The sequence below is a fragment of the Gastrolobium bilobum genome, unplaced genomic scaffold (genome assembly GCF_033153095.1).
Source record: "Gastrolobium bilobum isolate Gb01-03AN ecotype WA unplaced genomic scaffold, APGP_CSIRO_Gbil_v1 utg11564, whole genome shotgun sequence".
Lineage (NCBI taxonomy): Eukaryota > Viridiplantae > Streptophyta > Magnoliopsida > Fabales > Fabaceae > Gastrolobium > Gastrolobium bilobum.
Window position 1 is genome coordinate 88,455 of NW_026895109.1, and position 14,544 is coordinate 102,998.

The following is a 14,544-nucleotide window of genomic DNA, read 5'->3' on the forward strand; positions in this document are numbered from 1 at the left end:
TCCAGTTGTAACAATGCCTTTTTTCCATTATCTCTGTTGTTGCCTGGTCCGCGAATTATTTCAATTACACTTGGCTCCGTCGGCTTGTATTCCAGTTAAAACAATGTCTTTTTCCCATTATCTCTATTGTTGCCTGGTCCACGGATTACTCCAGTTACACTTGGCTCTGTCGGCTTGTATTCCAGTTGCAACAATGTCTTTTTCCCATTATCTCTGTTTTTGCCTGATCCGCAGATTATTCCAGCTACACTTAGCTTCGGCGGCTTGTATTGCAGTTACAACAATGTCTTTTTCCCATTATCTCTATTGTTGCCTAGTCCGCGGATTACTCCAGTTACACTTGACTCCGTTGGCTTGTATTCCAGTTGCAACAATGTCTTTTTTCCATTATCTCTGTTGTTGCCTGGTCCGCGGATTATTCCAGGTACACTTGGCTCCGTCGGCTTGTATTTCAGTTGCAACAATGTCTTTCCCAGCCCTTTAGGCTGATGTCTTTACCAACTCTTCAAACTGATGGTCATTCCAATTGATTTGCTGTCAATTTCTTCGACTTATATTCCGTGAAACATCCTTTTAGTTTTCTTTCTTCCCAAGATGAAGTGTCCCTCCATCTTGAGGGGGAGTATTTGAGATATTGATAATATTTTATTTTAGTTTATAATATTTGTTATTTTACATGTTTTCTTTAGGGTGAGTTGTAGAATTGCTACAACCTCCACTCATTTATTTTAATGTTATGTTTCTTAATCTTTCTTGTTCAAGCTTGTTGCTTATGATCTATATGCTAGAGGGAAGTGTTGGAAATAATATCTTTGTAAAGAATATCTTTATTATTTGTAAAGATCTATTTTCTTATTTCATTAGGATATAGGTTAGATATGGGCTAAGCCCATTAGTATTTTTTTATATATTGTACTCTCCTGAATCAATTCAATATACAAATTTATTTCAATGTTTCTCTCGTCTCTTGTTATTATATGTATATATATATTAATTTTTTGTGTGTAAAAGAGCCCAAGTATATTTTTACCTTCCAATGCGAAGAACTTCATAGTAGATAAAAGAAAATTTTAATTGGTTTAATAGAAATTCACCCATTATATATTTAATATTACTTATGACCAGTCGAATGATGATCAATTCAATAATTATTTAATTAATATTTCCAGTTTGTCGAAAGAAAGGGGAAGAAATAGAGGTGTATTAATATGTGGGTTTAACATTTTTTATTTTTTATTTTTCTATCACTCACATAAAAGTAATAAGTGTGTCTCACTATTTTTTTCTTTTTCTTCTTCGTAATAAAATTCATTCACTTTTATAGGAATATAACAGTAAAAAAATTTCTACAACAAAATCAAAAAAAAATTTCATTCAATATATAATACTAAAATGTTTTCTTTTTCTTTGTGGGGTTGTTCATTTAAAAATTTATTTATTGTCTCTATTTAACATATTATTTTCTTCTGTCCAAAGAACTTAACATACCGGTCCCTCTCAGTTAAAATCAGTCACATGCTTTAATCTGAGTTTGGCAACGAAATAGAGAAGAATTTAAAACTCAAGTACACAACTATAAGGAGACACAAGCAACTAAATTAAACAGTTGAATTATGAATAAATTAACCTATAATTACATGCTATAATATCTATACTAATAGTTTACAAAGTTGTTATAGATTTTCCAGAAATGACAAGGTTGCTAAACCAGCAGCCCAAACATCATTGTCTAGCACATGTTCTTGTGGAGAGTGACTTATCCCTCCACGACAACGCACAAATAGCATTCCCACCTGTTCAAAACCTCAAAACATTGTCATATCCTCCATGCTAATTATAAATTATGTGTCAAAAACCTACATACAAAAAAATAAATAAATAAACAAAGATATGTAACCTTTGTTAAGTGAGATATTGCCATTGCATCATGCCCTGCTCCACTCATTAATGTTGGTACTTCATCCTGAATGTCACCCTCCATTTTCTTGAGTGCAGAATAAGCTGCAGACTTGAGCTGTGAACTCAGTTCAGAATCACACATCACAGCACCTGCATCATGCTGAAGTGAACACACCAAATTCATCCATTATACATGTTGAGAATATTGTATATAGAGTTGTCTAATGTAAGGGACCAAGTCCCACATCATGTATTCTTCTTGTATATTCTTTCTTACTCAGTTATATAATAGTACATCCACTCCACATTTAAGACCATACCTTGTGTTCAATAATGCATGAAACTGAACGCTTGTCACATATTTGATAAATTTGTTTGGATAATTCATAGATAACAGCCTCACGTCCAAGGTCATCAATTGCTCGTATATCCACAGTATATGTAACCTGCAACAAATTAAAACATTGTCATCAAGAGCATTAACTCCTAAAATAAGAAAGAAAATAAAATAAAAAGTATTTTAGAAATTCATCTCTTGCCTGGCCTGGAATGACATTACTGGCACTTGGCCATGTTGATATCTCTCCAACAGTACACACAAGCGAACTTGAAAGTGATTTCACCGATGAATCACTGCAATGACCATCATAAGAAAGGTATTCTTCGGGATGTTTACAGAGGCTTTCCATAACTACGATTAATTCAGCAGCAGCAGCCATAGGATCCTGGCGCATGGACATTGGAACAGTTCCAGCATGACCTTGTGATCCTCTCACTGTAACCTGCACAGTTGATTATTTATAAACTAACATATATGTATAAAATTCAATTAAACCAACCAAGATCATTGTGTAGATAAAAATTTTGTCTAGACACACCATGTCACAAAATGTAATGTGGTGACAAGTTCACATCATGTGTTTCACATGCATGAAAAAGATTGAAGTCTTGTTTGCAGGAACATTTGGATAATCATGGTTATATCTTGTTGGGTTAACATAAAAGGCTTAAAATGATAGGAAACAAGTAGAACTGATGCAAGCAACTAAGTGCATTAAAACACACCACTGCAATGCTACAGAACAGATTATACTTGACATTTCTACTACATATTTACCATATATAATATCAAATACATATATGAGGTGCAGAGGTAGGTGTATTTAGATTAGGTTCATTCATGCAAGAATGAGTACTAAATGTACCAGTCAATATGTACCGTTGATTTTATTACATTTGGCTTCATTACCGTCCAAGTGACAGAGAAATGAAAAGTAATTAAGGACATCAATTTCCTGTTTTCTAGATACCAAGTGTAACATCCCGAGCGCTGACGAGGGCGGGGAGTGATCGCCGGTGCAAAGAGGCATGGACAAGGAGCGGCTCCTGACAGGCTTCCAGCGGGGGGTTACATGCATGAATGAATCGAATCGACACCCGAAAGAGAGGGATTGTAAAGACTGTGCAGGTATGAGACTGCACAGTTTGGGATAACTTATAAGAATTAATTGGTACTACCTATACTAACAAGATGCATCTGCTTTTCGGTAGCTCGGATCGGAAGAACTCCACAGTTAAGCGTGCTTGACTTGGAGCAATTCTGGAATGGGTGACCTCCTGGGAAGTTTTCCCGGGAAGTGTGCGAGTGAGGAAAAAGCATACTGAAAAGTCTCGTGTTAGTATGTGGGGATAGTCATTGATTCTTGAAGCGGCCGGGCGTTACAAATGGTATCAGAGCAGGGCCTCTCTTCCAGTACGGTGTGGTTCGAGGACGAACCAGGCGGAAGTTGGTGGGCATGTAACATCCCGAGCGCTGACGAGGGCGGGGAGTGATCGCCGGTGCAAAGGGGCATGGACAAGTAGCGGCTCCTGACAGGCTTCCAGCGGGGGGTTACATGCATGAATGAATCAAATCGACACCCGAAAGAGAGGGATTCCAAAGACTGTGCAGGTATGAGACTGCACAATTTGGGATAGCTTATAAGAATTAATTGGTACTACCTATACTAACAAGATGCATTTGCTTTTCGGTAGCCCGAATCGGAAGAACTCCACAGTTAAGCGTGCTTGACTTGGAGCAATTTTGGGAAGGGTGACCTCCTGGGAAGTTTTCCCAGGAAGTGTGCGAGTGAGAAAAAAGCACACTGAAAAGTCTCGTGTTAGTATGTGGGGATAGTCATTGATTCTTGAAGCGGCCGGGCGTTACACCAAGCTCCAATTTCTGGTTCTGCTCATGTAGCTTGAAGTTATAATTTTATTTTGCATTGTATCTTAACTACTTTTGGTACACCCTTGTAGTATTGTATATCCTTTATTGAGCTGAATGAAGCTTAAGAATTAGTAATGTTGAATCAGACCATCAGCTCCTCCTTTCTGAATCCATCTATACCTGTTTCCTTTTTACTGTTGTTTTTACATTGAAATAATTATCTGATCTGCATGTAGTATTAACTTGAGAAGCACTTGTATAATAATCCTCTTGTAGTAAACACAGTTGAGACAAAACTGAGGCTGAATTTGTATTTTGTACCTTCAAACGTGTCTGGCCAGCTATGCCTTTAACCGCACCAAGTGGGAAACCGAATTGTTCTAACACAGGACCCTGCTCAATGTGAACCTGCAGCATTTAAGAAGCACACAAACAAATTTACATGAGTCATATTGGTGTAAATATTGATCTACAGCACTATGGATGAAGAATGCAAATGTTTTCGTATACCTCGACATAACCCCAAACTGATTTTGGGTCATACTTGAGTTGTAAAAAACTTTCCTCTGTAATTTCTTCTGAGTTCTCCTTAAGAACATCTTCTATCGTTACATTCCTGAAAGAGGAGTCTATAGATAAATATATAGTTATATGAAATTATACTATTACTATAACCAAAAAGTTCCTCGGTGTTAAACCTCTTATCAGTTATCGCCAATGTTGTAGCAGGTAAAATACCAGCTACAGCACCACTGCCCAAGAAAGTAGTTTGAAACCTGACACCCTCTTCATCACTAAATGCAATCACCTGAAGGATTAAATGTTAACATCAATAAAAAAGAAGCATAGTTCCAACTTTTTCATGTACATTGTTATGACAATCTTTTTCTCAGTGCACATCATTATTATGAAGAGAATAAATCAATGAACACTGAGCACATAGACAAGATGTTTATTAATATATATTGCATAATTATATCAGTTACTTCACCAACCTCAACAGGACGCCTTAACTTCTGCAGCTTTCCATTTACATGCATTGCCTTTAACGCAGATATTGCAGTGACTATTCCTAATGATCCATCAAACATCCCAGCATCAACAACAGTGTCCTATCCAAAATAAGTATCCATTGTTAATATGTATCGTCACTAAAACCTTCCATTAATTGTCAAGTAAAGATTCAGTTCTATTTAACATAAACTTAGGAGGATATAAATGCTTCCTCACCATGTGAGATCCAACCAATAAAGCTTCAGCATTTGCATTTGCTCCCTCAACTCGACCATGTACGTTTCCCATCTGGTCCACCCAACTGGAAAGAACATAAGCATCAGCCAAGCTTTCAGAAAAACCATTCGGAGTTGAAGAAGTTAGAAGGCTAACGTTCTCAAACCAGCATCCTCCATCCATTTACGAATAAGATTAATTGCCTTCAAGGATGCAGGACTCAAAAATGTCCTCTCCAGATAGCCACTAGCATCACTCACCTGTTCATCCAACACCAACATTAACTTCAAAGCATAAACAAATTTTAACATCCCTTTAGTTTAAAACTTAACAACTTGACTCTTTAAATCATAACCAATGTAGATAAACTTAAGAGTTCGGAATGATAGGTAACATACTCCAACCAATGTAGGTAATTAATTAGTGAAGAACAGAAATTCATCCCTGCCATTTTTGATTAGAGTAGAAATATACATGAAAAATTATCAAACAAAGTAAAGGTGAGTTAAGGTTAGGTACCTTTCCAAGCTCATAAAGTCTTGCCACTGCTTCATCTCTTAGAATCTGCGGAAACAAATCACCTCTTTTTTCTAAATCTCCAGTTTCAATACCTAACCATTTCAAATAGGTACTTAGCACATCCAAGCAATCATAAACATCAACAGACGTCCAAGTCAGAGTATTAAATTATTAATCATCATTGTTAACATATATAAACATTTCCATTGAACTAAAAGAGTGTTATGAATTGACCCATTCAACACTCTCTCTCAGAACTAAACACAAAAACACAAATTTTCTTAGATCTACTCACACAAACACAATCTCCATTTTTTGTCAGCTTTGAGCATCAGACATCAACAAAAGCCCACACAACACAAGCCCAGAAGATACATCCAGAGAGTCAAAGCAAGAGAATTACAAGGGCCCACGTGAACATTAATAAAAAGAAAGAAGACTCTTTCTTTTTCTTTGCTGGCTCAGAGAGATTAAAGGTGACGCCACAAACGGGACAATCCCAACCGTCAACACGCTGAGGTGGCGTTTGTTCTTTTTCTGGGCTTTGTTGAGGTGCTGTGTTGCATCGAAATCTGAGATAAACAAAAAAAAAGACATCTTGTTCTAACATCTATGCAAATGGAAACTAAATCCTTAAAAGGGTGTCTTTGCACTTCATCAAAGAATCAAAACTCAACAACCTCTTTTTACTTTGTTTTTCTGAAATAACAATGAAAAAAACAAAATAATTATTACCAGAAAACATAGAAGCACAAGAAGGAGCTGATAGTAGACAGAAGAAGAAGAAGCAAGAGTGAAGGAACGTGAGAGTGAGAGTAGTTGAAGTGGATTGAAGAGGTTTGAAGCATTTGTTAAAGGAAGTAGTAGTGGAAGTCATAGTGAGAGATAGAGAAGGTGGTGGTTATGGTTATGGCTATGGCTATGGATATGGCTATGGGATTGGGAACAACTTGGGTGGACACAACACAAAGAACAAAGAACAAAGGAAGCAAAAGCAAATGAATGGCAAAAGAGAAAAATAAGTACACCACTATTTCTCGATCTTAAAGAACCGAATCATATGGTATATGAGGTTGTGGTGGAGGTGGCGGCTGCTATGAAGACCCGTGACATGCACGAGCTTTGTTGCATTGTGGGACCCTTTTTACAAGCCGTATTGTATTTGCCATTTGCATTTTCCATATTTTTGAAGGTGCAATGCTGGTCACGTAACTCTTTTTTATAAGTCTGGGCACTTGAAAATATATACTAAGATTCTATTTCAACTATTGTTATGTTGAAAACGAGGTTTCTCGTTTCTGTCTATCATCTTTTTAATCAGTATATTCATGAAGATGATTGGAACATTAGTTTATTGGGTTTTTATAACGAGTTAAAAGTCTAAAACATTAAAGTGTCTTATTACATGTTTCTTGTGATGTTAAGATAATACACGTTATTTTATATTGCATATTTTATTATTTTTGGAAGGATTATATTTACAAATTTTTTGTTTACAAATTACACTATGTTCTCCCGGAAGTTACTCTATGTTCTCTCAAAAGTACATAGTGTAATTTATAAAAAAAGTTTATAAACGGATTCTTCCCTTCTGTTTTTATGTATTTTTTGCTTTCTTAAAAGGATGTTCAAGTACTTTGATTAAAGACAATAATAATAATAATAATAATATTAATAATAATAATGGCTTATGTTTTCTTCTGTAACAGAAATCAAGATTCTTTTCCTGCACTCACAATAATAGTGCCCATTTACTTTTTTTTTTTTTTTTTTTTTTTAATTTTAAGTGGGCTCCACATAGAAGATTGTCATAATAATAATAATAATAGTAGTAGTAGTAACGATGATGATGAAGAATATCAATTGATACCATAGTATAGTCAATTCAACAGTTCAATATTACTCATATTCAATTTAAGGAAGAGAAATCAAGAATAGTTAAAGAAAACTATAATAAGAGAGCGACAATTTTGTAATTAACTTTAATGAATAGATAATTTGAATTTTGACTATTTTTAAATTATGATATTCATTTAACATAATCAAATTAAATATTTCTATACTTTTTAAAATTTATATAGATTGAATTATTAATGACAAAATAAAATATTTGATGACTTTATATGAAAATTTGCTATTGTGTTAGTTTACTACTTTAATTTGGTAATGTGAATTACAAAAAAGTTACAAGAATAATTTTTTATTTCAATACAAGACCTCATTATGTATTTTAAAAAACAAATAAATCATTACTATATATTTTGTAGTTCATAATGCTACCAAATGACGTGAATCATATACTTTTATAGGAATTCTTTCAACTTAAACAGTGATCTTGAAACTTAGATATGCAACTGTATTAAAAATTTATAATATACAAGAAGAACTTTATCATCATTTGTAATCATAAGCAGCTTAAATCCAGATTAGTTAAAATTAATGCCAACAAAATATTGGAAGGTTTATTAAACAAAAGTTGTGTCGTAATTTTTTTATTAATTAAAAAATAACGTAATATGAACAAATTCAATAGTTGATTAAAAAAAAGCAAGTATAAAGTCAATTGATTGAAATACGAATTTATATAGAAAATTTTAATGTGCACACCATACAAACAAACATAGAAAGGTCAGGTACTTTTTATTATGTTTACTAATATTTAACTTTATTTTATCATGAATAAAGAAATAAAATAAAATGTGAAAGCATAACAATAGAAACAGTTAAATGTTAGTAAAATATAATATTAATATTTTTAGAATTGATTTAGCTGTTTTCTTGGATCACGAAAGAAGAAAAAGATTTCGCAGTGCTTTAAAATTTAAAATTTTATGAAGAAAATAAGATAAGACGTGAGAATAAAAACTTAAAAAATATTAACAATTTACCAAAAGGATCGATTATATCTAAGCAATTTTATTTATGTCTGCACATTTAGGGATGGGGTTCGGTGGCAATGCCCCCAAATTTTTTTTTAAAGAAAATTTTAAATGTATTAAAAAAACAAAAGAATATAAACAAAATAAGAATAGAATACTTGAACTTAATTACTACAAAAATAAAGTCTTTTTTGAGTCCTCAACAAAAATCATGAGACCCAATTTAATTTCTTATAAAAAAATTGATTTCTTATCCCTCTGAATTTTAAAATAGACTCATTTTAGTCTTTTTGAGGGACTAATGTAGGTTTTCTTTGAATTTCAGAAAAACCACGATTTCGACTAACCGGGTCTATTTTGAAATTTAAAGAGACCAAGAGTTGACTTTTTTTTCTAAGAGATTAAATTGGGCCCTGTAATCTTAATTTTTGTTGAGGACTCAAAATATACTCTCTTTTTTCTTCAAAAATTTGTGTGTGCACTTGCACACACTTACTCCTAAACAGGTCTGCCGATGGTTTGATGTCTTAGCAAAATCTTAGGTTTAAGTTTTTGTGAATGTAAATTTTTTTTTAAGAAAGTTAGCTCCATCATAATGTAAATATATACAATTCGAACATGATTACCTCCTGTGAAAAATATTTTTGGTTTATCAAAAAAAAAATTGTGTAATTCCTGACCGTGTGCATAGAAAAAACTTTATTTACAGAGATAAAATTCACTTAAATAATTTTTATGCCTCGAAAAAATTAATCTTCGATAGTCTATTAGAGGATATAAAGTTATACTAAAAAAATTTAGTTTAGTATGGGTAGGATGGAGTTTCTTAAAAAAATAAACCAAATCAATTAATATTTTTTTAATCACAAAACTCGAACCAAATTAACTAGTAAACATCTTAACACGAGTTAAGAAAAAATAAAAGCATGCAATTAGTAGGTCACCTTTTAAGATTCTTTCGATCTTAAAACATGCATGCCGACGCGTACTCCACGACCCGAATGAATCGCTCTTGTTTGTCATTTTCCGAAGATACCATTGGACCTACCAAACCAGACTGTGTTAAATGCTGCCCTTTTTGTACTAAAATAAAAATAAAAATGCTGCCCACTTATGGATCTCGTATATACTTACGTATTTTATACTTGTTTAGAGTTTAGATAACATACCTTTATGTTTGATAAATATATGAAATCATATAAAACATATATAATATTCATACGATAAGCAAAATAATAAAAAAAGACATTAAATATATCTTTTTTTAGTACAATCTTAAATATACTTACACTAAATACATTTTACATTATGTGAAAAATATACAGTATAATATAATAAAAATCAATCCTAACGATAAATAAATATTTAAAATTTTATTTTAAAAAGCATCATATTAAAAATTTTATATAACTACTATAATGTAATAGTACAACACACACAAATGCATGAGATAGCCGTGAAGCAAAACATTACATATCTTATTTTATATTAAATAATTACATAAGCTTTTATAATGTCAACTTGGGCAGGTTATATATATGTATAACTTTTTTTTTTATAATCTCTTATAATTATTTATGTTATGGTGATCAAAATCAAATTAATGATAATAAAATTGTATTAATTGAGAGTTGTTAATTTAATTTTGACCTACCAATAATTAAATGGTTCTAAGGAAAAAAGATATTATAATAAGCTGCTTCAATAATAACAATATATTATTAATTGGCTAAATTTATAATAAAAGTTATATATCTTTTAAATTTGGATGCAAGAATTGCATTTTCTACGATTTTTTTTCTAACCGCAATTGATTTGTTCCTTTATTTATTGATGTTTGCAGATCTTTTTGTACACAAGAACATAACGTACAGGAGTTTATTATCGTTGGATTTGGTGAAATGGAAATTTTTGGGGATAAAAATTTTGTGGCCGATGTTTATACCAAAAATAAAATAAAATCTGTGGATGTTTTGGAGAGTTTATCTACACTAATGTTTTCTATGTACGTAATATGTATCCCTTATTTATTACTCTCTCCTACTTATATTATGTGTAGTTCTGGTTAACAAATCTTAATTCATTTGATGAGACTTTCTCATATGCTAATAAAGTATTAATGTGACGTTGAGAAATGGAAAAATTAATTAAGAATACTTTAATAAAACATTGTCATAGTTAAATATTGATTTGATATTTGTTAACCCATGTCTTGTATGACACATAATATGAACATGAAAGAGAATAGGGCATGTGTAAAAATAAGAAGTCATGTACCCAATCTTAACCGTTAATCCACTTGCATATGATAGTTTTAATTTATTAATTATGTAAGTCATTAGATATAAATGAGATCAATGATTAAAATTGAAAGTGTATAACTTGAAAAAGGGTATTGTGATATATTATTGAATTGTAAATAATCTGTACAAAGGATTCTCTATTCGTAGAGAATACATGACCTAGAATACATGACCTAATGGGCTAAACCCAATACAACAAATAAATAAATAAATAACTAAATATTATTTACAACACTCTCTCTCAAGCTGAGAAATAGATATTTATCATTCTTAGCTTGCTAGTAAGCTCTTGAAATTTGTCTGGAGGAAGTCTCTTTGTCAATACATCAGCTAATTGACGACCAGTGGGAATGTATGGAGTGGTAATCAACCCACTATCAAGTTTCTCTTTAATAAAATGGCGGTCGACCTCAATATGTTTAGTCTGATCATGTTGAACTGGATTATGAGCTATACAAATAGCGGACTTATTATCACATAGCAGCTTCATAGGTCCCTCACATTTTATTTTAAGATCATCAAGTACAATTTTTAGCCACAGTAATTCACAGATACCTTCAGCCATAGCTCGAAATTTAGCCTCTGCACTTGATCTGACAACCACATCTTGTTTCTTACTTCTCCACGTCACCAAGTTACCACAAAGAAACATACAATAACCAGTGGTAGAACGACGGTCAGTCACAGATCCAGCATAATCAGCATCAGTGTAGACTTCTAAAGAGAGACCTCCATCACGTCGGAATAACAGTCATTTATCAGGAGTAGCTTTAAGATACTGAAGAATTCTCTTCACTGCCTGCATGTGTTTCTCCTTTGGATCGTGCATACACTGACTGACAACACTAACAGTATAAGCTAAGTCTGGTCTAGTATGAGCCATATATATCAATTTCCCAACTAGCCGTTGATATTGTCCTTTATCAACTGGAGGACTCTCCTCTTCATAGCCTATCTTGTGATTCTGCTCAATAGGAGTATTAGAGGGTTTACACCCGACCTTTCCTGCTTCTTTGAGAAGATTAAGAACATATTTCCTCTGGTTGATAAAAATTCCTTTGTTTGAATGAGCTACTTCTATCCCTAGGAAATATCTCAATTTTCCAAGGTCTTTAACTTCAAACTCAGATGCTAGTCGTGTTTGCAGAACATGTCTCTCCACAAAATCATCACATGTGATAATAATATCATCAACATATACAAGGAGCATAGTGAGCTTCCCATCTTGGGAGTGCTTAAAGAAAAGAGTGTGATCTCCTTGACTTTGTTTGTATCCTAAGGTCATCATAACCTTAGTAAATCTTCCAAACTAGGCACGAGGTGACTGCTTCAATCCATACAAGGCCTTTTTTAATCTACAAACTTTATTTTCTCCATTCACAGAATCAAAACCAGGAGGGATTTTCATGTAGACTTCTTCTTCTAACTCACCATTGAGGAAAGCATTCTTCACATCAAATTGATTTATATCCCAATTGTAATGAGCAGCAAGGGATAACAAGACTCTCACTGATGAGTCTCCAAATTATTATATATTAAAGGTTAATAAGAGCATGAAATTGATTTAAAAGTAATTAAAAGTTATGAGAATTATAATTAAATTGTTATTTTATTCTCAATAATATTCTCAAAGATTTCTGATATTTTGCAGTAATTTCAGCTCAATAAAGAGATAATTGGAGATATCAAGTAGAGTGCTTTGGATTTCTGAATCATTCAAGATCTTATCAAATCTTTGTTGAATATTTTTAAGGAAAATTTTCCATTAAATAAAAATGGGAAGATTTGAAGGATTGAATTAAAGATATAATTAGAGATTCTAGTGAAGATCCTATTCAAGATATGATCAAGGGCACAAATTCTATAAATAGAGACTCAGACCTCAGAGACAAATAATCTTTGGTTGGAGAGAATTGCGAGGACTAGAGAATTGAGAGAATTCTTAGAGACTCGCGCTGGAAATCAGGATTCCACCGTAGTTGAAGGCTGAAGACATTGAGTTTTTATTCTTCTTCTTCTTTTCTTCTTAGTTTATGAACAATTTTTATTCTTTTAATTTGTTTAAGTCAGACATGAATATGTCTGGCTAATTTCTTTTTGTAGTTGGGATCACGGACCCGATGTGAATCCTTTATATTTTCTATATTGTTTTTATAATTTAATTAGTTAGTTTGTTTTATTCTACCTGTGTTAATTTTTCCATATCCTGTTTAGAATTGACCACTCTAAATTATAGGGCTTTGAGGGTTAGAATTCATAATAGACATATTGGGGTTTTGATCTGGACAAGGGTAGAATAATAATTTGTGCATGACCTAGGAATAGGCTTACATAGATTGCAGACTCATAATTCATTTGCTTAATGCTTAATTCAAGAGGGATTACTAAGATATTAGAATTCTGATTGGGTTAAAGGGTTGAAATCACTAAGACATTAGGGTTCAACTATTTTATAAAGAAATAATGAATTGTCTGAGCAAACGAATTAATTAATTATAAAATACAATAGAGAAATATAAGGGAGGATCAGAGGTGAAGTGCATCATGGCTACAACCTTTTTACAAATTTTTCATCAATATTCTCTTAAGTTCTTAATCTTTTCTTGCATGTGTTCAAATTTAATTGTTATTAATTTCTGTTTTAAATTATTTTTAAATTCTGTTTTGAAATTCCAAAATCAATCACTTTTACAACTCAACCAAATTTGCTCTTCCAACTTAAGGGGAATAGTTAAATTAAATCCTCGAGGGAACGATACTTTACTTATCACTTTATTACTTGAAACAAACGGTATACTTGCCAATTTTCGCAACACTCACCGTATTCATCTTTGCAACTGGAGCAAAGGTTTCTTCATAATCAATGCCATAGGTCTGAGTGTAACCTTTGGCGACTAATCGAGCCTTATATCTCTCAAGAGTGCCATCAGAATTATACTTCAAGGCATAAAATCATCTGCACCCTACTGATTTCTTTCCATTGGGTCTATCAATAACCTCCCATGTTTTATTTTTCTCCAACGCATTCATCTCATCTTGCATGGCTTGAGCCCAATTCCCATCTTTCAATGCTTCATGTACTGATTTTGGGATTGAAATAGAATCTAGTGCTGAAACAAAGCTTTTGTGCTAGACATAAAGATTAGTAGAAGAAACAAAATGGAAGATATGATATTGAGTACAAGAGGGACATGAGGAACAAGATTTCTTGGGACAAGATCTTTTCCTTTTTCTTAGGGCAATAGGTAAGTCATCAGAGATATCAGAAGAAATAGACAAATCATGAGAGACAATAATATTAGAATCAGAAACAAGAGAAACAAAAGATTCAGGACTTACCGGTGGTTCAGACGATTGAGGTTGCTGGTGAGACAGTATGGGTTGTTTCCTCCTCTGATATACCAATTCAGGTGTCAAAATCTTTCGTATCTCAGGTGTATTTGAAGGTTCTGACACACCAGGAGCAGACACACTAGGAAGAGGTGTAGGAGTAGACAAGATTGAT

At 32.8% G+C, this 14,544-nt stretch overlaps 1 protein-coding gene across 7 annotated transcripts; it reads right to left on the reverse strand.

Moving 5' to 3' along the window:
• Positions 1 to 1,582: 1,582 nt before the first annotated feature.
• On the reverse strand, positions 1,583 to 6,882 carry LOC133308392 (allantoate deiminase 1). Of its 7 annotated transcripts, XM_061509169.1 has the most exons (13): positions 6,593 to 6,723; positions 6,261 to 6,429; positions 5,858 to 5,902; positions 5,495 to 5,598; positions 5,339 to 5,423; positions 5,104 to 5,220; positions 4,807 to 4,916; positions 4,619 to 4,724; positions 4,430 to 4,516; positions 2,439 to 2,681; positions 2,220 to 2,345; positions 1,898 to 2,059; positions 1,583 to 1,793 (listed from the first exon to the last, which is right to left on the reverse strand). In XM_061509169.1, the coding sequence occupies exons 2-13, from the start codon at positions 6,276 to 6,278 to the stop codon at positions 1,674 to 1,676; spliced, it is 1,323 nt and encodes a 440-aa protein (XP_061365153.1). In that variant the 5' UTR covers positions 6,279 to 6,429; positions 6,593 to 6,723; the 3' UTR covers positions 1,583 to 1,673. The 7 variants fall into 7 exon arrangements, with proteins under 7 accessions (XP_061365153.1, XP_061365021.1, XP_061365360.1 ...); XM_061509037.1 differs by lacking the exon at positions 6,261 to 6,429 and having other exon boundaries at positions 5,858 to 5,949; positions 6,593 to 6,882; XM_061509376.1 differs by lacking the exon at positions 6,261 to 6,429 and having other exon boundaries at positions 6,593 to 6,716.
• Between the last annotated feature and the right edge of the window lie 7,662 nt (positions 6,883 to 14,544).

Excerpts from the sequence above, each read along its gene's own strand:
- LOC133308392 (XM_061509037.1), bottom strand. The coding sequence starts at position 6,734 with ATGACTTCCACTACTACTTCCTTTAACAAATGCTTCAAACCTCTTCAA. Across the intron at positions 4,725-4,806 it reads TTGGCGATAACTGATAAGAG|GAATGTAACGATAGAAGATG; the intron begins GTTTAACACCGA and ends CTCCTCTTTCAG. Across the intron at positions 2,060-2,219 it reads CATGCATTATTGAACACAAG|CATGATGCAGGTGCTGTGAT; the intron begins GTATGGTCTTAA and ends TGTTCACTTCAG.